Source organism: Aegilops tauschii, chromosome 3 (assembly GCF_002575655.3).
Source record: "Aegilops tauschii subsp. strangulata cultivar AL8/78 chromosome 3, Aet v6.0, whole genome shotgun sequence".
NCBI lineage: Eukaryota > Viridiplantae > Streptophyta > Magnoliopsida > Poales > Poaceae > Aegilops > Aegilops tauschii.
The window spans coordinates 392,099,741-392,120,303 of NC_053037.3; the positions used below are offsets into that span (position 1 = coordinate 392,099,741).

General features: G+C 44.1%; 2 protein-coding genes and 1 long non-coding RNA gene across 3 annotated transcripts; 2 read left to right on the top strand and 1 right to left on the bottom strand.

Annotated features, from left to right (window-relative positions):
• The first annotated feature begins 796 nt into the window (after positions 1–796).
• On the top strand, positions 797–6,361 carry LOC109782606 (uncharacterized). The gene is made up of 10 exons (XM_020341226.3): positions 797–1,060; positions 1,847–1,932; positions 2,006–2,083; positions 2,468–2,580; positions 2,652–2,717; positions 3,661–3,762; positions 3,859–4,378; positions 4,558–4,763; positions 5,502–5,671; positions 5,907–6,361. The coding sequence occupies exons 1-10, from the start codon at positions 933–935 to the stop codon at positions 6,064–6,066; spliced, it is 1,629 nt and encodes a 542-aa protein (XP_020196815.1). The 5' UTR covers positions 797–932; the 3' UTR covers positions 6,067–6,361.
• A 139-nt stretch (positions 6,362–6,500) lies between these two features.
• Positions 6,501–11,190, bottom strand: LOC109782605 (NADP-dependent malic enzyme). The gene is made up of 18 exons (XM_020341225.3): positions 10,883–11,190; positions 10,584–10,779; positions 10,333–10,484; positions 10,114–10,219; positions 9,719–9,784; positions 9,250–9,345; positions 9,083–9,154; positions 8,906–8,989; positions 8,708–8,806; positions 8,271–8,318; positions 8,126–8,179; positions 7,951–8,049; positions 7,760–7,849; positions 7,573–7,650; positions 7,375–7,449; positions 7,182–7,272; positions 6,942–7,070; positions 6,501–6,844 (listed from the first exon to the last, which is right to left on the bottom strand). The coding sequence occupies exons 1-18, from the start codon at positions 11,131–11,133 to the stop codon at positions 6,756–6,758; spliced, it is 1,875 nt and encodes a 624-aa protein (XP_020196814.1). The 5' UTR covers positions 11,134–11,190; the 3' UTR covers positions 6,501–6,755.
• A 4,781-nt stretch (positions 11,191–15,971) lies between these two features.
• On the top strand, positions 15,972–19,897 carry LOC120976783 (uncharacterized). The gene is made up of 3 exons (XR_006671451.2): positions 15,972–16,070; positions 16,402–16,469; positions 17,251–19,897. It is a non-coding gene; the product is annotated as an uncharacterized lncRNA (long non-coding RNA).
• Positions 19,898–20,563: the final 666 nt, after the last annotated feature.

The following is a 20,563-nucleotide window of genomic DNA, read 5'->3' on the forward strand; positions in this document are numbered from 1 at the left end:
AGATATGTAAATTGTTGTTACATTTCTTTTTTTGTAAATCCACATAAATTTTAGAAAAAATAAATCATATTTAGCTCTTCAAAGTATACAATCATGCAAATAGAATAAAGAATAAAAATACACAATAATTCTATGCTCATATTATTGCATTTCTCCATAACCTTTTCAAAACATGGAATCAAAAGATAAGTACACGATATATCTGAGAATTTTGAACAAGCACGGCCGGGTGGCTAGCCCGTGCGTGGTCCTAAGTAGGAGATCTCACAGGTTCGAAATCCTGTGATCATATTATTTATTTCGCTATATTATTTCTCTCTCGTGTGTACTGCCAAGTTATTATTTGTTCATTATATTTCTCTCTCGTGTGCTGCCAAGTTATTATTTCTCTCTACCCACATAAACATAAGTTATTATTTGTCCCTCGTGTACTGCGAAGTTGGGCCCACACTTCTACTATAGGTTGATGTGGCAATACTCCCAACACTTTGTATACACGCGTATGTAGGCAGTAGCGTATCTGTTACATATGCACACATATTTTTTTTTGCATGGTAATACATATCTCACGCATATCATATTATATAAAAATCAAAATACAAGCCATGTGAGGACCGATATGACAAACTGAAAAGATAGCAAAACATCTATGAGTTTGACACATATGAGGCCATATTGGAGCATTTTGCGAGTATCAGGATGATTGTGTTACAAGCCAGTGAGTACGAGGACTAAACATGCAATTTACTCGAAAAAGAGTACTGTACTTGTTTTCTGAAAAGTATAATCGAGAAGGGGTCTTAAATCTACCAACAAGCCTGAAGGCACAAGTGCTGTCAAAAAAAAAAAAAAAACGAGGAGAGAAGTGGGGAGTGCCGAAACTCTCATCGGCGTCCCTTCCACACCCTGGGTCCTCAGGCGGCGGCAGCGGAATGGCGGTGCCGGCGTGGATGCGGAGGCAGATGGACCAGATCCTGGAGCTGGACATGGAGGAGCTCGAGGTCGAAGAGGTCGACGACTCCGGCTCGTCCTCCTCCTCCGACGTCGCCACCTTCCTCAGGTCCAGCACGCCCATCCGTCGCCCCAATTTTACCATTTCCTCGTGATTACCATCCCACGCCCATCCCTAGGGCGTGCCTTCTGCCCTTCTCACCACTCTGAACTCGGAGGCGGTGGAAATTGGGGTCGGGGAAGGTTTTCGAGCTCGAAATTAAACCCAGTTCTAGAATAGTAGAAGCCGATGCCGAGATGGTCGGCAGGCAGTGGCGCTCATAGGTTTCGATTGCTCCAAATCTATTTGGTTTAAGGTGATTTGGCACCCAAGACTCACAACATTGTTGGTATCATCAATTCAGGAGTCAAGGTTAAATAGTGGTATTCCCCTTTGCGGATGAATGGACGATCTGACGGTAGGAAGACTGACTAAGTAGTTTATATGATGCTCACAGTTTCTCACACTTGCAGCGATTCCACTGATAATTAGATGCGCCTTCTCCCCATCGTACACTATTTGGGGGTTTGGTTTGAGCAGTGGCTTGCAGCCCTCATGATTTTGCTTGTTCCGGGGATGGATTGAATTGGGCATCAGCACACCATCTGTTATAAGCTGCTAGTTTGAAGATGATGAATGGGGCCATCTCACTGAAATCACGGGACGATCCCATCTACGATGAATTGACCTGTCCAAGAATGTGGTGATTTTTTCAAACCAAATACACCATGCGCTATTAGTCCACTGAAATGTGCCGATTCTCTGATTAATTGTACAACTAATTTTTGATCAGTTAGTTCCATTGATGTTTATGAGGACATTGCTCTGATCCTTTTCCTCATTCTTCTATCACAGAAATACTCATGGAGATGGAGAGACTAGCACTTCTGGAGAGTTTACAGTCAATATGTCTCGGGCTTCCCTGAACACATATGTTGGTGGTAAATATTAGTGCTGATCTTAGCATGTTGTATCATGCCAGCTGCATAGTTTTGAAGTCTGTTTATATGACAGAGATTGATGATACCCGGGGCAGATTTGCTTTCTTGGATGGTGGTGCAGTCCTCAGTTTACCTATGCTTTCTCTTCAAGGTAGCATTCCTACTGACTCTTCATTCTAATATACCAGGACACGGGAGCTTATCTCAAATTGATCTGACTACACCGTCAATACATATTTCGGTGTTTCTCTTTATCAATAGCTGATCTATTTGTGCTTAACATTAACTGCATAACTTAATAAAATTATCTCATCTGTTATAGTTTGTCAATTCCATGGAAATGAAATTGGGAACAAAAGCTCTTCAATTATCAATTAGAGAATTAAAAAAATCATCTATTCTGAACGGACGAAGTACAATTGAGGTTCAATACACATCTGTGTCATCCTTCTGTTTGTCGCTTACAAAGCCACGCCTTAATGGCTGGCATTTACAGCGTAGAAATTTTATTCAATTTTATGGCATACTTTTGCAGGATTTGTTTTGTTTCCTGAAGCTACCCTGACTCTTAGAGTAACTCAACCTAGATTTGCAGCAGCTGTTGACAAGGCTATTAATCATGTTGATAATCCATGCATGATAGGTGTGGTGAGTGCTACTTGCTGTTCTTCTGCCGTGTCTTATTGTGGTTTTATTTTCTGACAGTTCTCCAACTTTAGGTTCATGCCTGCCGACACGTAAATGATGGGCATCATGCTATTGCTTCAGTTGGCACAACAGCGGAGGTGTTGCTTCTTTTTCCACAGATCCTTTCAGTCTTATATCGTATATGTTGTATTGAGGTTTGGTAATTCATCTGTTATTTGTTTATCTTTTGTTTACATATTATCAGTTCATCAAACGTATGTTTTTATTTTTGGTGTATTTCGTTGGTTGAACTATTTTTCTAGAAACACCCAGCTAATGCCAAGGCTAAGACGTTGCATCTGTGGATGCCAATGTTCCCTTGTCATCTGATAGATATACATCAAGGGAAATGATGATGTCATAGGACACATCCATTCATTAGTCATTACTAGATAGTGCACATGGTATACACTTGTCAAGTTGATGCTTGCGAATATCTTAATGGAGCAACCTGTCACTATCATTTTTCAATCTAATTTATGGATTTGTATGTTCATCAACAGAACATAATCAAGCACAAGTATGCACTACATATATTGTTTGTATATTAGGCCTCTTCCCATGCACAGGTGCTTAGTTGGGGTGCTAGATGCATTAAAGCGTTTAGGAACTAAAGTCCCCAATGCATAGGTGCTTAGTTTGTTGTTGCTAAGCTTCCTTCCTTTAATTGTTTAACAACTAAACTCTTCCATGCATAGGGCAAACTTCTTTCATTTAGGTGTTTTGCATAGGTCTGCGCGCTTGGCATTGGTTCTTCCTGGGGTCACCAAACTCCCCTCTCTCCTCTTAAATACTTTGCCACATCAGATTTTTTGCCTATGCGGCATTCTTAGCACCTGTACAACATGGAGCACTGGGAAGCGCCTTAATGTGAATGCGTGTTCTATACCTTGTATTATCCCAAACTTTCAAGGAAGACAAGGGTACTATGATATGCTATCTGTTGCTGGAGTCTCTTTTTTCATCCCAAACCATTGTTCTTCATCTGCACTGTGATAAGTTCTCAGTAATAAGGTCTTGTGCTTTTATTTGATAACATAGATACTCGAAATTAGGCGATTGGATGATGGCTCGTCAAATGTTATCACTCGAGGTCAGCAGCGGTTTCGCCTTTGGCGCAGTTGGGTCGACATCGATGAAGTAGTAAGTTTTGACCTGCCGTTCTCTAATGCTATGAGCCAGAGCCATGAGGGTGCAACTTCCTTCCTTCCTAACTTTATTTATTTATTTAATTGACAGCCATGGGGTGAGATCCAAATCATCGAAGAAGACACGCCTTTAAGAACTCCAAGGGATGCATTTGGACAGTTAGCTGCAAGTAATACCTTCAAGCAATGTGATTCATCAGTGCACAGTTTTGGTGTATCTTGTTTCAAGCAAAAAGATCTTATGGATTCTGATCTTGATTTGGATTCTCTGTCATATACTAGTACTTCAAGTGACCATTCAGTAACAGATACAGGAATATACTATTCCTCAAATGAAGATGAAGATCTCATGCCTGAACTGTCTTGGCAGAAGCATGGTTCTGTGAATGAATTTGGTGCATTAAGTCAGCCAGTCAAGGATATCACCATCGGAGATGATGATGATCTTTGCTTTGCACCCCCTGAATCCTTATCACCAGTGAAAAAGAAAGATGCTGGGCAACAGAGACAATACCGTGCTGCTTATAATTCAAAGATGGCCCCATTATCGTTTTGGCCCCAATGGGTTTACAATATGTACGATTCATATTCACTTGCACGCAAGGCTGCAGGTACGAGTTATTTCACCTCTTCTTTGTCGTCATGTAGCAAACCTTGTCCATATTGTTGTATGTTAATTTATTTTTAACCAGATAACATTCTTTCCATTTCTGTCAGTATGTTAAGCTGTGATTAGACAGTACCGTGCTGTATGCATGAGTCCTTAGCTGTGATTAAACCTTCATGGCAGATTTGTGGAATCAGATAATTGCAGAGCCAGGCATGGATGATTATGTGAGAAAACCAGATATTTTGTCGTTTCTTATTGGAAGCAAACTACCCGTGTCAGCGTCTATGAGACAGGAATTGCTTGACGTTGATGGAATATCATATCGGTTGCAGCGGGAGATTCAGCTACTCAAGGCCTTCAATCTCGTACGGTGTAGAAATTGCCTGGTAAATGATTTATTATCTTGAAACTGTTATTTAACTGAAGTTCCTCATATTTCAGGTTCTTTTCCCACTTCTACCCGATGTCCCAATCTTCATCACTTAGTTCTGTTTACGTGGTTTCTTAATATTAGCTGCTCCGGTCCTGCTTACGCTTGGTTTGTTACTTGATTTGCCTGTATCTGGTCTGCAGTTGCAGCCACAGTACTACTCCCTCCGTCCCAAAATAAGTGTCGTTGATTTAGTACAACTTTGTACTAAATCAGCGACACTTATTTTGGGACAGAGGGAGTACTTGGTTTGCTGCAGCATGCCACAGCTGTGACATCAAATTGCTTCATGTAGGATACTTCAACAACATTGCCACCAAAATTTCCCGCAGAGGAGGTCTAGGTAAAACTGAGCTGCAGTTTAAAAAGTTCTGCATTTTTGGGGGGTAGATTCAGTGCTTCAGTTCGCCCTGAAAATACCAGGAAACAGTTCTGAACCGTGTTTCTCTACCTCTGAATAGCTAAAACTCACTAGTGATTTTCGCGAGTAGATATTTGCAGTAAGAAAACAGCAGGTGATTTACCTACTGCAGATGTAGATGTATTAAAGAGAGACACTTATGTACAACTTTTTTTATTACGTAAAGCTGGCTATGAAGTTGAGCAAAAGGCACAACTAAATTTGAAAGAGGGAAAAAACTATTATTCAAGGTTGAACTTTTAACTGATATGACAGGTTGAATTCTTGTTGTAGGCTCTCATAGCTAGACGGAGTGACATGGTGATACCGTCTAGTGTTGACCAATGTGGTGCTCATGTCATGCCGTTGTTGTACAAAGGTGCGCAGGAGGTGATAACAGTGCACAACACATCTGGGCTCGCACTCCATGGCAATCCTTCTGATGCTCACAGCTGGTTCCCAGGGTATGATCCCTACCCCTCTAACATGTCATCTGTTTTCAGTTTCATAGCTTGAACTGGAAAATGGAGCGACCTCTGTGTGAATTCCAACTCCCTCCGTCCCAAAATAAGTGTCATAGTTGTAGTTCAAATTTGGACTTATTTAAACTGAAACCACGGCACTTATTTTGGGACGGAGAGAGGACTTCTGTAATTGTACACTCTTTTCGTGACACTGACAGCAAGAGGAATCCTGCAGATATACGTGGACGATTGCGCTGTGTGCTGCCTGCGAGTCCAACATCGGCTGGCTGTTCAGGGCTGACAAAAGGAACCTTCTTCCGAAGTCCTTCTGGGGTGTCCGCATTTCCCAAACTAAAGATGGCACACAATCGGCCAAGGACCGATCGTCCGTATGAGGTTGTGGTCGTGGTTCTCAGCGTGATTCTCCTCATCTTTCAGCTGACCCAGTAACCTATCTTCGCCTTCCTAGAACTGCACAACAAAGGGTCCCTTGTGCAACATCAACGGCCTGCTCGTTTGAAACCACGCTGTATGTGGCCTGACGATTTCGTCTAGAATTTCGACTCAAGATCGACTTTGTTCAGTCCCCATGCAGAATGCTGAATGTGGCTTGACGATTTCATCTAGAATTCTAACTCGAGCTCGACTTTATTCAGCTGGGTACATAGCTTCGAAAATGGTCTTACTGTATGTTGGTGTAGTTGTCTTTCAGTTTTTGGGCCCAACGTAAAAAGTTTGCACAAGACACCTATGATCAGCAGACAGTTCCCTGTAAAATGGAAAATTCATCATGCGATCACATCGAAAGTAAAGGATCCCACTATGATCCTACACAACTGAACATGCTCGCAGCTTTATTACACGATTACACAAACCTGAACCCTGTGGGTGTTGGTCTGCCATTACAATTCATTTATACATGATACTGTGGTGTTGGTCTGCCATTACAATTCATTTATAGATGATACGATAACAAGGGAAATACGACGAAACAAGCATACGAGCCCGATGGGAGCAATGTACAAAGTTACAGTCTAGGTTCAACCGAACATTATTTGTGGCCGGAGTATGAGGCGCCATGGCTTCATCTGTATGAACGGTAGATGGGGCTGTACATGCAGCTCTCAGCGTACTTCACCAAGTCTTTTGGGCGAGGGAGATGGCTTGCCAGTCCTGCTCGTACAGACAAGCATACGGGTTTGGTGATCGTGTCTTGCTAGTGCTTTTAAAGAGAGAGAGAGAGCTAGAGGTCTAGGAAAGAAGATTTTACCGAGGTCGTAGGCTTTCACAGCGACACGAGCCGCGATGTTAGCTGATATCTTCCTGATGCTGGAGAAGGGTGGATAGATCAGACCTTTGTCGAAATGCTCCGCCGTGACCTGTTCGGCTAAGGCCTCAGCTGCCCAACACCAAAGATGAAACAAATAATCATGCAGGCTTAGAGCAGTTCAACAGAGTAGAACACTACCATTGATTTGGAACAACACTAGGGTTCTTGTAGAATTATTACCAGCAGCAAGGACCATATCGTCTTTCACCCTTATCGCCCCAGAGGTCACTACACCTAAACCAAATCCTGGGAAGATGTATGCATTGTTCGCCTGATGTTTCCATAATGGACATGAGTAACTTCACACTGTCAAAACACACAAACACAAAAAGGATTTACAGATAGTACGCGCAAACATGGGTGGTTTTCCAACCTGGGCAGGTACGAAAAGCTTGTCGTTATATTTCACCGGATCAAACGGGCTTCCACTCCCAAATATTGCACGGCCCTACACGTACGCGCATAATATGATTAGGCTATGTGGTTTTCAATGAGATGTAGCTTGATGCATCTAACTAAAAAACTTTGATTTCTCATTGATGACATGGACTTATCATTAATAGAATACCACCTGACTCCATGAATATGCCTGCTCAGCTGTACATTCAGACTTTGATGTTGGGTTGGATAGCGCAAGGATGATTGGCCTCTGCATTTGATAGGAAATAGCTCTCAGTCATTATGGGTAATGAAATAATTACCAAGGCAGGTTGGCGATGTAGTTCTCTCATGAATATTATCAATATTGTTAGTTCTACCTTGTTAATCGAAGACATAGCCTCGATCACCTCTTTTGTGAAACTTTGACCCACACCAGCTGATCCTATTAGTGCAGTCGGTTTGATATCCTAAAAAAAATGGAAATCAGTGTGCTGCCTGGTAAAAAGAAGGTGTTTAATGGAACTGTGGAACACTATGTGCGCCTCTAAAGTAGAGTTTAGCTTTGCACCTTGATGGCACTTAAAAGGTCTTTGACTGGTTCATGCTCATGTGCATATAGCTTCTTGAAGGGCTGTATAGAATCTTTACGCGAACTCACGATCAATCCCTGCAACCACAACGCGCATCAGTTACGGTCCGGTTATCAACACATGGAAGGGGGGGTGGGGATACCATGGTATTACCTTTGAATCAACAAGCCAGATATTTTTGCGAGCCTCTTCCTGTGAAGTCTTGGACTGAAACACAACAGCCGAAATATTTTTTGAGCAGAATTAGTAACACACTCTCCAAAGCACAACCAGAGGTGTTAACAAACCAGCCAACTACCTGCATCGATATCTCCAAAGCAACTAGTTCAGCAATGCCTGTACCAGCCTGCAAAGAATAGACAGCTGGGCTCTGATTACTTACAAACTTGGCAACAACTCAGAAACCATCACGCAAATTGTTCTGAAAACTGATAATATGAGCACATGTATTAGGATGCATTTAAAGAATGAAAACGAGAAGCAACTCGAACTAGTACTATGTATTATACTATCAATCCTTCATCTAATTGTTTTATAGACAAGTCTTCCATCTATTACTGTTTTTGAATTAAAACATCCCTAACAAATCTTCACTTAACCATTTTAAGGTTAATAAGAATGCGAAGCAATCTGTGATGTCGCAGCGCTGGTAGATGCTTATACACTTGGCAGAAGTCAGAAGCAACCATGATGAGCAATGCATAACCAGCCTAGTACGATGTAAGATAAACTGACCTCTCCGGCACCGAAGAATAAGAATGTGTGGTCAGCTAAAGTTCCACCAGCAAACTTCAGACCAGCCATAAGGCCCGCAAGAACCACCGCAGCCGTTCCCTGTGAATACACATTTCCAAAGTTAACTTATACTGTACCGTTGTGCAGTACAATAGATGATAGATAAGCATACAGAAACCAGAAATCTGGTCCCAAAACCTGAATATCATCATTGAAGACAAGATGGGTCGCCTTGTACTTCTCAAGAAGGGTAAACGCATTGTGATTTGCGAAGTCTTCAAACTATAAGAAAGTCAGAAGAAGTTTCGGGTAAGTGGCCATGCCAGTAGCTCAACTACAGATCAGAAATGAGGGTTCTTCCTACTATTCTCATACCTGGACAAGAACCTTCTGTCCATAGTTCTGCTTCACGGCAACCATGAACTCATCCAGAAGCTCAGTGTATTCCTAAATCAAGCAGGCAAAAGAGATGAAATGTGAGGGACTGATTGATGGCTATAGTGTGAACTGACTGGGCCCAACCAAGGCAGCAGCAGTGGAACCTGGCCCGTAGCTCTTTTTTGCCGCAATCCAATGTAGAACTCATCGTTCAGCAGCTCTTCATTGTTCGTCCCCACATCAATGGTGATGGGTAAACACTGGGAAACAAAATGGAAATATATTTACATGAAAATTATAAAATTGAGTACTGCAAAACAGAGCAAGACATAGAGGCTGTTTGGTTTGTGACTATGGTTGCCCCATGTTGCCACACCTAAGGTTAGGCAACTTTGACCAACTTAGGAGGGTGTTTGGTTCTAGCCTTACCTTAGGCGATATACTTTTTGCCACACTAGGGCCCCACATGACATACACTCAAAAAGTGTGGCAAGATTCCCTTAGGCTTGCCAACTTCTGGCTCTCATTTTGAAGAACTAACCTTAGGCAAGTGTGGCAAGAAATGTGTGGTAAAATGTGGTACTCCTAGGCCTAGAACCAAACAGCCCCATAGCCAAATGTTGAAGTACTTACAGCAGATGGCCTAACACCACCAAGGGCCGTGTACAGCGCAAGCTTCCCCACGGGAATTCCCATACCCTGCACATGATGAGAGTTCCATTCATGATCATGGTTTTCGCTTAGTGCGATTTCATTAATTCTGATATATTAATATAATTTTCTTTCGGTCAAAATATTTCAGCAATTTTGGTAGTACACACAAATTCAAATTACTTTTCGAATTTTAAAAATATTTGTTGGATCCCAATCAAATTCAAGTGGAAATTTCGGTCCTTTGACAGAAATGAAAACTGAGATTTCGGCTATGGCTAAAATATTCCTGAAACTGAAATCCAAAACCATGTTCATGGTAAGCAACAAGCCAATAATAACTTTCAGTAGAAGTATAAATAGGTTCCGTGACTGACCTGGCAGCCAAGATCTCCGAGGCCTAAGATGCGCTCGCCGTCGGTGACAACGATGACCTGAATACTCTTCTCCGGCCAGTTCCTCAGCACCTCCAGTACTCTCCCCCTGGCATCAGCAACAGGGACACCACGCACGCACGCGTTTCACTCACTTGAAAGTTGAAACAGAAACCGGCCGCAGGCCATGTGAAAAATGAAGTGAATTGATGAGAAACGTACTTGTCTTTGAGGCTGATGTAGAGGCCCTGCGAGCGCCTGAAGATGGAGCCGTACTTCTGGCAGGCCTCGCCGACGGTGGGCGTGTAGACGACGGGGAGCAGCTCCTCCACGTTGTCGATCATGAGCTTGTAGAAGAGCCTCTCGTTCCTCTCCTGTAAACAAACAGATGAACGAACGCACCAACTGTAAGAAAGAATGGCATGATATGTTTGCTGTTCGTTGCCTTGGAAGAGGATGGGCCGGGAGCCGACCTGGAGGTCCATGAGGAACATGTAGCGCTGCAGCGGGACCTCGAGCTGCCGCACGTTCTGCAGCAGCCGCTTCTCCTGGAGCTCCTGGGACAGGACCACCGGAGGCAGCAGGCCGCGCAGGTAGTGCGCGTCCCGCTCCTTCTCCGTGAACGACAGCCCCTTGTTGTGCCGCGGATCCCTCAGCAGGGAGTGGCCACTGCAGATTAATTAACCAAGTTCTAGGTATTGGTAATCAATCGACGGCGAACGGAGCACCGATGGAACAAGGTGGCCGCCGTGTGCATGTACTACGTACGTACCTGGCGATGCAGACGGCCCACGGCGTGACGGGCTGGTCCTCGGTGGCGCGGTCCTCGCCGTAGGCGTCCTCCACGCCGCCGGTGGCCACGCCCGCCATCGCGGCGTCCGCTTCCTCCCCCGATCGTCCCGCCATGGTGCAGTACGGCGCCGCTCTCGCTCCTCCTAATATGCTGCTGCTGCACTGACGCGCCGACGCCGCTCTGGTGGTGGATGCAATGCGAGCCAGGCTGCTGCGTCGTAGCCCGCGCATAAAGGGGGCGCCAGAAGGAGGAGGAGAACTGGAGAAGCACCAGCACAGCGCGGTGCGGCGGACAGCGAAGACACGGTGATACCGTCGCCTCTTGTCCGGGGACACGTCGCGGGAGAGGCCGCGACACGTACCCCCACGGTAGGCCGGCTCTAGAAGCTCTGCGGTGCCAAGCCGGACGATTCGAAGTATATTCACCATTCTAAAAAAAATCCTTCTCAACTCAAAAAAAAAAAATCCTTCCTGATTGATCCATACCCCCCCAGCTCCAAAATCACATAATTTGAACTCTATATTTTTATAAAACCGGTTAAATGTGGTCCTTTAGTGATTTTATGTCGCATTTAGGATGGTTTTAGCGAAAGAGAATAGGGGAGCATGGAGATAAACTATTGAATCAAAGATGGGCTTTAGACCCATATGAACAATGATTCCGGGTTAATCTTGATGCCCATGTATATGATATAACAGGTGGTGAGAAGTTTAGTTCCACCTTGCTAGTTGAGGAGAGTTGAGACCTTTTTATAAAGGCTGCTCTACCACTTGCCATTGGGAGCTTGGAAAGAGGAGTGGTACACGCGCACTCCTCCTCCGCCGCTGGCCTCGTCACGACGCATGTTCCTCACTCTGTGCTGCCTCCGGCGACCCCATCCCGACGACCGCGTGCACGGTTGGTCGTGAGAGAAGGCGCGAGACGCGACTGCTCCCGATCCGTCCCCAGCTCTGTCCGCCTCTGCTTCCACTACTTCCCCTGCATCGACACCATGGTCGACGACGCCGAGGCTGCTGCCGCCGCCGCCGCGTTGGCCTGGCCATCCAGAGGGTATGATCTATTAATCCCTCGTTTACTCGTATTTGTGCTAGCCGTATATGTGCTGCTTATAGATGGTTCGCTTCTATGTTCTGTACATGCTAGTATGCTTAGGTATCGCTATGATATGCATACCGTTTATGCCATTCTTACTGTTTACTCGTGGATTAGTCTAATCGGAAAAGCGCTAATATTTCCGACAATCCAAAAACCTTATTTTAGGCACTTTCCGATTCAAGGCTTTGCTGCTACACTGAAACCGGAAAAGTTTACCGGGACGCATTTTAAGCGTTGGCGGACAAGGACCACCTTGTGGCTCACAGCAATGAACGTGTTCTGGGTTGGTGGTGTGTCTCCCACAGAAACGATTGTTCCTGAAAAGGAAAAGGCGTTTAGGAGGCAACCACCATCTTTGCGGGAGCCGTTCTTACTGTGATCGGAGACAACTTGGTTGACGCATATCTCCATATGCGCGTTGCCAAAAACTTGTGGGATGCACTCGAAGCTAAGTTCGGCGCAACCGATGCTGGGAGCGAACTGTATGCCATCGAGCAGTTCCATGATTACAGGATGGTTGATAACCGTTCTGTATTGGACCAGGCTCATGAGATACAGTGCATCGCTAAGGAGCTGGAGCTCCTGAAGTGTGAGTTACTGGACAAATTTGTCGCGGGTTGCATTATTGCAAAACTCCCTCCTGGATGCTTTGCTACTTCTCTCAAGCACTTGAGACGTGAATTCTCTGTTGAGGATGTCATCGGTCATCTCAGTGTTGAGCAGAACTCGAGAGCAAAGGACTCACACGTGAAGGCGGCAGAGGGTTCTTCTAGCGCCAATGTGGTGCAGAAGAACTTCCACAAGTTCAAGGGAAAGAACTCTGTCCAGCAGAATACTACCTTTAAGAAGAAGGGTAAGAAGAAAGACAAAAAGAGAGATGGTTGCTTTACTTGTGGTTCAGAGAAACACTGGGCAAACAAGTTCCCAAACAAGTGCCCAAACAAGTACAAGAAGTCAGGACAAGACTCCAAGTCTGTCAATGTCACTCTGAGCAACAGTGATGGGGCATATGGGTATGGTAATCTGTTTACCATACTTTTAGTTTGTCAGTCCACCGATTGGTGGGTTGACACTGGGGGCAATATTCATGTGTGTGTTGATGTGTCTTTGTTTTCTTCCTACCAGGTCGCACAAGATTGTTCCGTCCTGATGGGGAATGGATCGCATGCATCTGTTCATGGTGTTGACACGGTAGATCTGAAGTTTACTTTGGGAAAGATCGTGCAACTGAAGAACGTGCAGCATGTCCCCGCCATCAAGAAGAATCTCGTTAGTGGCTCTCTGCTATGTAAAGAAGGGTTTAAGTTAGTATTCGAGTCCAACAAAGTAGTCGTATCTCGGTATGGACTATTTGTTGGAAAAGGATATGATTGTGGTGGTTTGTTCCGCCTTTCCCTGGAGGATTTCTGTAATAAAGTCATGAACCAAATTCATTCTAATGCGAATGAATATGAGGTTTGGCATTCACGTCTTTGTCACATAAATTTCGGTTGTATGACGCGGCTAGGAAAGATGGACTAAATCCTGAGTTTCACTTTAGCCAAAGGATCTAAGTGCCATGCGTGCGTGCAAGCTAAGCAACCTCGGAAGCCTCACAAGCCTGCGAAGGAAAGACACCTGGCACCGTTAGAGCTCATACATTCAGATCTCTGTGAGATTAATGGTGTGCCGACTAAAGGTGGAAAGAAATACTTCATGACTCTGATTGATGATTCCACTAGATTCTGCTATGTGTATTTGTTAAATTAAACCCATTAACAGTCGCTACAAGGGCGCTTCCTGGTGATGTCCACGTCGGACTAGTTGTGAGACAAAAAAAGTTCGCTTCGTTGAGAAAAAAAGAGAAAGATATTGGCCAGCTCCCAGCCCCCAGTCCTCACACGCAATCCTCCTCTCTCGTGAGCCTCCCCCCCCCCCCCCCCCGCGACTCCTCGCCGCCGCCGCCACTCACGCCGGCCGATTCCGGCGAGTCCCGACAAAGGGTGGCAGACTGACGACCTCCCCTCGCTCTGATCCTTCCTCTCATCCCTCCAGATCCGGCCTCTCACGCTCACTGTCGACCCTCAGCCATGGCTAGGGTTTCGGGCGCGGCGTCCCCTTCGTCACCGGCGAGGCTCTGGCGGCCTACGGTGGCTCGTCCCGCCCACGTGTGGCTCTGTCTCATGGACGTTCCTCCCGCGCCCGACGGCCACGGGTGGTCGTGGCGACGACCTCTTCAGCGGCGTCGCCGGACTAGCTCCACGCGCGGGAAAGGCATCTCCGCGGGTTCCCCAAGGTGAGTGCGATGCCGAGGAGAGATGGCGTCGAGGACAGCATCCGAGGACATCATCACGCTCAATGGCTTCGCCCCCATCATCATCGAGTTCTTTGGTACGCACGCGCCACCACTCGATCACCCTTCCCCTCCACCACTCTCTTGTGTTTGATCGAGTGATTCGGTGGCAGGTTACGTGGCAAACAGGTGTGCGACCGGCCGGCAATCAGCGGCGTCATCTCTATCCCCCGACACTAGATAATGGCATGGCTAATGGCCTGCGCGGTGCGCCATTAATGCCCGTGCTCCCAGGCCAGTGCGGGCCGTCGCAGCTGCTTGCTCAAGGCGGCGTGCGGACTGCCTGGTAAGCTCCATCAATTCACCCTGAATCTCCTTGTTTTGCAGTCTTGCTCTATCTAGGTTGGGGTTTGTTATTCAGGGCCGCGGCCAACACTGCTTCAAATATATGCGCCCTTAAGGCGCAGTGTCCATGGGGATAAAGAAACTCTGTTGGGTTTCAAGTGGTACCTCAACGTTTATTGAATAACGTTTTCCTTAGTATTTCAAAAGAGAGTCTTCTATTCTCCTTTTAGAACTGAATTTATTTGATATGTTGTTCAGTACCAATGTGAACACATGGACAATACCTTTTCACTATCAAACTATGGTGTAATCTTTATTTTGTTTCCTCCCACACGAATGAAATATGCTCATGCTCTTTTCAGGTTCGTGACCTTGATTTTTTCATAGAGATATAGTAGAATCAGATATAGTGCGAGAAGCCAATGGTATTGCAATGAGATCTCATAATGTTAGTCTATCCCTTGAGGAAGGGAGAAGGTTAGTCTTCTACACAAATTAACAAATTGTTTCGCCCACTTGTATTCTGACTTTTGAATGGTGCATTTATAGAAGATAGAATTGTTTTATCACAATATCTTATCATTTATGATTGCCTTTCTATTATTGGTTTGGGTATTCAATAGAAAGAAGACTAATAGTTGATACATGCCATGGAACAAACAATTTTGATACTATCTATCTTTGGCAATTGTTTTCTTTGTAGGCATTATCGATTAGTAGATCACTGGTAAATGTTAGAACTGCCGCGTTGAATAATAGCAACAGTGTTGGTGAACGTATAAAGGATCAAATAGTGCAAACACTGACTGAAGCTGGTGGTCAGGTTGATTATGTTGAGGTAAGATTGAAGCCTTTTTTATTCAAGTGCCCTTACCGTTTTCTATAAAGCAATTTATTTATTCATTGAGTTCGTTAGTATATCTTTACTTTATTTACTGTCCTGCTGTAATATTGATGTTGGCTGTATCCTAGAGAACCTTTGAAATCTACATTTGTAGCTATAGTTTGGCAAGAGCAGTTTGATTAGCAGCCTAGAACCACTGATCGCTCATGGTGTGTGAGATGAATTGAATTTGTTGCTTACTCTGGGAGGCTCACCGTGGTGTTCGGGCTGCTTGCCATGCCGGCCGGAGCGCCCATACATGTGTTCAAGAACCTCCAGTGTGCGGCGATTGCCACGCCGCAATCAAGATGGTCGCCAAGGCGTACGACAGAGAGACGACACGGCCATGCCATGAAGGTTGGAGAGGACAGTGAGTGGACATGCACCTTTTTACCGCTCCTCTTTGCATATGCATTCATGTTCTTCTCTTTTTCATTGGAAAAAATTGATCCAGATTGATGCACTTGTTGCCAGAGTTGGCGTCCTTATTTTCTCAAGCAAGCGTAGGTTCAGTGGAATGGGAGCATTATTTTTGAAGGGCCAAGGCTGCATAGTTTGTACGCACATCAAAGGTCTCTTCTAATCCAAATTGGGAACTCAATATTGAAGTGCTAACAGTCCAACAGAATTTTCTGAAGGGAGTTTACTAGGTTTAATCATTTTGGTGCAAGTAGCGGTGCAGTGGAGAATTTCTTTCTAGATTTTTTTTAGACATTGAAGTGCCTTTCAGAAGAACTAAATATTCAGCCGTAACAAAAGTGAACTCATGTGCCATGACTCTAATAATTTCCTTAGAACAAGATTTATAGTACATCTTGAATTTAAACTGCTCATTATTTATATTTATTGAGTGACATGGTTTGAAACTCAACCTGAAGAGCAGAACTATATTTCTTTTTGTAGAGAAACTTGGAATGTTTTTGTGCTTGGATCTCGTTCGGAAGTACTACATCATGCAATACCCAAGTAAGGTAGTTTCTCAGTTCTTTTTTGAATAAGAGTTTTTTCAGTTCTTTTTGAATAAGAGTTTTTTCATTTCTTTTTCGAATAAGAGTTCCATTCAGTCTTCATAGCTTGAAACCTGTTTTTGAGTATACTAGTGGTGGACTGGTGGTTGGTTACAAAGTGATATTAATTATGTGCATTGAAAAGAGTAACATCATTGAAGGGAGGAAAATTCAATAGAGGGAACTACATTATGCATTTCTGATCTGTAATAAATAAGAGATAATTTTTTGGTCTTGTTGTCAGGCCTAACTTCTAGGTATTCATTCAAAACGATCTCAGTGTGCAGCATAGACCAATCAATAAGACATCGGTCTTATCTTTCTTGGGAAATTCTATTGGATGGGTACATATCTTGCTAGGTTTTCTTAAGATTCAGTAGCCCAAGAGCAATGTACTGTTCTCTCCAATTTGAAAATGAAGTATGCTGTGGGGAGTGGATGTACAACAAACTGATCTAAAATAAAGAAACAACAATCTTTGGGTGACAATGAGATTCATGACGGAGACTCCGTGCAGATTGTCTTTCCTTTCCATTTGTTTCTTCATCTAACCTACATGAATAGATTTTATGTTTGTGTTGAATTATGTGGATCATCGAGATGACCGCACCTACATAAATGTTTTTTTATTAACATATGGATGCCTCCTGACCCGAAATTTATTTGGTTAAAGTATTTTCCTATGAAAGTTTCTATACTATATAAGAAAGTTGGTCTGAAATATTTGAGGCGTTGGCCTCTTCAGTGGCGTCACCTGATGAGCTCCACGCGCAGAGGAGGCGTCTCCATGGGTTCCCCGAGGTGAGCGCGATGCTGATGCTCAAATTATCTTTTGAGTTAATGCATGAGTGATAATCATGCAAAGTACAGTGTATTACTATTCCCTTATGAGAAAATTTTATCTTGCTCCCAGGAACAACAAGACATTTGAATTGGTTGCCGATGACTTATCAATTCTTTGAAATAGACTACGATCCATGGTGGCTGTTGAGGTTAGTAATTAGTGCATGCTACTCATATCAACACTCTGGTGCTAGGCTGCTGATGGCATGTTGTTTGGATGTTTCTTTTAAGACTTTGTTTGGCAAATACAAATTAATTATTAAGAAATATACTAATTCTGTGTGAAGCTCCACAACATAAATTTGCAATGTGTAGATAGAAGTTGAAATCATAAGCAACAATGCAACATAGGATAGTTTACCTGTAGACTGAGGTGTCTCCGGACAGATATGAGGAAGTTATTTACCTTCCACTGAGAAAGAATAGATTGTTGTGAGTTTCCACTCGAAAAAGTTATCTAGAATAGGATTAGCATCTTTTAATCCTGTCGAGTCGGTGTATTGATACTGTTCATAATCATGGCGCACTTGTACTGTTTGCAGAAATCTTCACTTTGGAACTTGATAAAAGATGTAAAACCTTCGGATCTAAGTATAGTCCATAGAGATGTCCCTCCTGAAACTGTTGATGCAATGAAAAGGACTGTTTCAGGCATATTGGGTCTGCTTCCGTCTGATAAGTGAGAGGGCGACCCCTGGCTCGGTACTTATTTATTTTGGTTATTACCACATGCATGTAAAGCACCCCAACCATTAGACATTTAATTCCATCACAAATAGTAAGATCCACACGGATAATATCTCCACTCAGTTATTCAATGAATTGCTCTAAGATTAAATTGTGCCTCACCGATATTTTTATGAGTCTACTATTTATACACTCATACACAGAGTAATCGCAAAAGATCGTGGCATAATTTTGGTACAAACAGGTACCTTGATCAACTTGGAATGGCATCGAAGTACAACACAAAAGTGTTCTGCAGGCGGACTCTCATCGGAGGCAACTACGGTTTGCTTGACACGAAGACATTCTTACCTATCCTAATTACTACAGGCAAGACTCACATTTGTAAAAAAAATTGTAGTCAGTCGCTGCAATGTTTTCTAGAACGTGGCTCATATGTGTTGATCCCTCCTTCTGTTCTCAGTGCTCTGCTAGGGCATCGGCTTATGGGCAATGGAGTTCTCTCAGTTGATATAAATGCACCGCGCAAGCTGCGTGCTTATGCTCACTTCAGCAAGCGACACGTAAGAATCCGACGTTGTGTCATTCTTAAAGTGAACTGCTTGAGATACTTTATATTTGTTACCAATGTTGAAGTGATATGGCTGTTCTTCTTAACTTGCTAAGTTACTTGTGTCTGAAGAGTTACTTCAACTACCATTGAAACATCAGCTTGATCAATCATTTCTGCTGTTCTCAGCAAAGCTTTGCATATTCCACAATGCAGAAAGGTGTCATACTCCTCCTGTTCAACCTAAGCAGCAGCACTGGGTACAACGCGACCCTCTAGAACGACCTCAAGTCCTCAACCTGAACTTCAAAAAAATAAGCGGCCACTAGAGGCGCAGCGGCGGCCTCAGAAGAGCGGTGTCATGGCTGGGAAGCAAGCCGTTGAGTGAGAGCACAAAGAGGAATGAGTACCATCTAAACGCCAAGGGCGGCGACCACCAGAGTAGGACGATGCTGCTGAATGGCGTCCAGCTGGAGTTGGCAGGCGATGGCTGCGTCCCGGTCCTGAACCTCGTGCCGTCCGCGTGGATTCGACCGTGCACCTGGCCCCGACGTCAATTGCGTTTGTGGTCCTACCGAGGTTCGAGGCCAAGGCCTGTTCTCAAGGGAAGAAGGTTCTTTTGTTCGTTTTGTGGTGTAAGGTAGAATCATATACATGAGGAAAATAAGCAGAAGGACATCACAAGGGCATTTTTACTTATACTGAATCTTCTTCCCCGTTGAGAGCATCCTGACTTCAAACTAATAAAAAGGGAAAATGTCTCATGGCCGAACAACAGATCATAGTACAAGTAGGAAAGTGAAAGGGGCGCACCCCATCTGGCACCGCCCCAACTTCCTCTCAGGAGGCGCACCTAGGGTGCGCCCCAACCACTAGTACTGAGGATGAGGCTGTGCACTACTTTAAAATCTATAAGGCTGAAGTTGAGAACCAACTTGAGAAGAAAATAAAACGAGTCCGGTCTGATCATGGTGGAGAGTACTTTTCTAGTGAGTTTGATCTATTCTGTGCAGAACATGGTATTATTCAGAGAGGACTCCTCTCTATTCACCCCAGTCAAACGGGGTTGCCGAACAGAAAAATTGTACTCAAACTAATTTGGCTAACGCCATGTTAGATACATCGGGTTTATCCAAGGCATGGTGGGGGGAGGCTGTACTGACATCATGTCATGTCCTGAATAAAGTTCCCATGAAGGATAATGAGACTACTCCCTATGAGCAATGGGAAAAGAAAAGAACTACACTCTCTTATTTGCGCACTTGGGGCTGTTTGGCGAAAGTCAACGTGCCGATAACCAAAAAGTGCAAGTTGGGACCAAAGACTGTGGATTGCGTTTTCATTGGCTATGCCAAGCATAGCGTTGGCTATAGATTTCTAGTGGTGAAATCTGAAGTACACGACGTGAAGGTTGATGTCTACTACGCAACTTTATCCTTGTAGACGTTGTTGGGCCTCCAAGTGCAGAGTTTTGTAGGACAATAGCAAATTTTCCTCAAGTGGATGACCTAAGGTTTATCAATTCGTGGGAGGCGTAGGATGGAGATGGTCTCTCTCAAACAACCCTGCAACCAAATAACAAAGAGTCTCTTGTGTCCCCAACACACCCAATACAATGGTAAATTGTATAGGTGCACTAGTTTGGTGAAGAGATGGTGATACAAGCGTAATATGGATAGTAGATATAGGTTTTTGTAATCTGGAAATATAAAAACAGCAGGTGGCAAGTGGTAAAAGTGAGCGAAAACGGTATTGCAATGCTTGGAAACAAGGCCTAGGGTTCATACTTTCACTAGTGCAAGTTCTCTCAACAATGATAACATAATTAGATCATATGGCAATCCCTCAACGTGCGACAAAAGTCACTCCAAAGTTTCTATCGCAGAGAACATAAGATGAAATTGCTTGTAGGGTACGAAACCACCTCAAAGTTATTCTTTCCGATCAATCCATTGAGCTATTCCTATAAGTGTCACAA

What these genes read in the sequence shown, in the direction of transcription:
- LOC109782606 (XM_020341226.3), top strand. Translation starts at nt 933, where the DNA reads ATGGCGGTGCCGGCGTGGATGCGGAGGCAGATGGACCAGATCCTGGAG. An exon ending in CAGTTGGCACAACAGCGGAG is followed by an intron (nt 2,718 to 3,660) that starts GTGTTGCTTCTT and finishes TTGATAACATAG; the next exon opens with ATACTCGAAATTAGGCGATT. An exon ending in TACGGTGTAGAAATTGCCTG is followed by an intron (nt 4,764 to 5,501) that starts GTAAATGATTTA and finishes TTCTTGTTGTAG; the next exon opens with GCTCTCATAGCTAGACGGAG.
- LOC109782605 (XM_020341225.3), bottom strand. Translation starts at nt 11,133, where the DNA reads ATGCGCGGGCTACGACGCAGCAGCCTGGCTCGCATTGCATCCACCACC. An exon ending in AAAAAAGAGCTACGGGCCAG is followed by an intron (nt 9,155 to 9,249) that starts GTTCCACTGCTG and finishes TGCTTGATTTAG; the next exon opens with GAATACACTGAGCTTCTGGA. An exon ending in TGTGAAAGCCTACGACCTCG is followed by an intron (nt 6,845 to 6,941) that starts GTAAAATCTTCT and finishes CTGTACGAGCAG; the next exon opens with GACTGGCAAGCCATCTCCCT.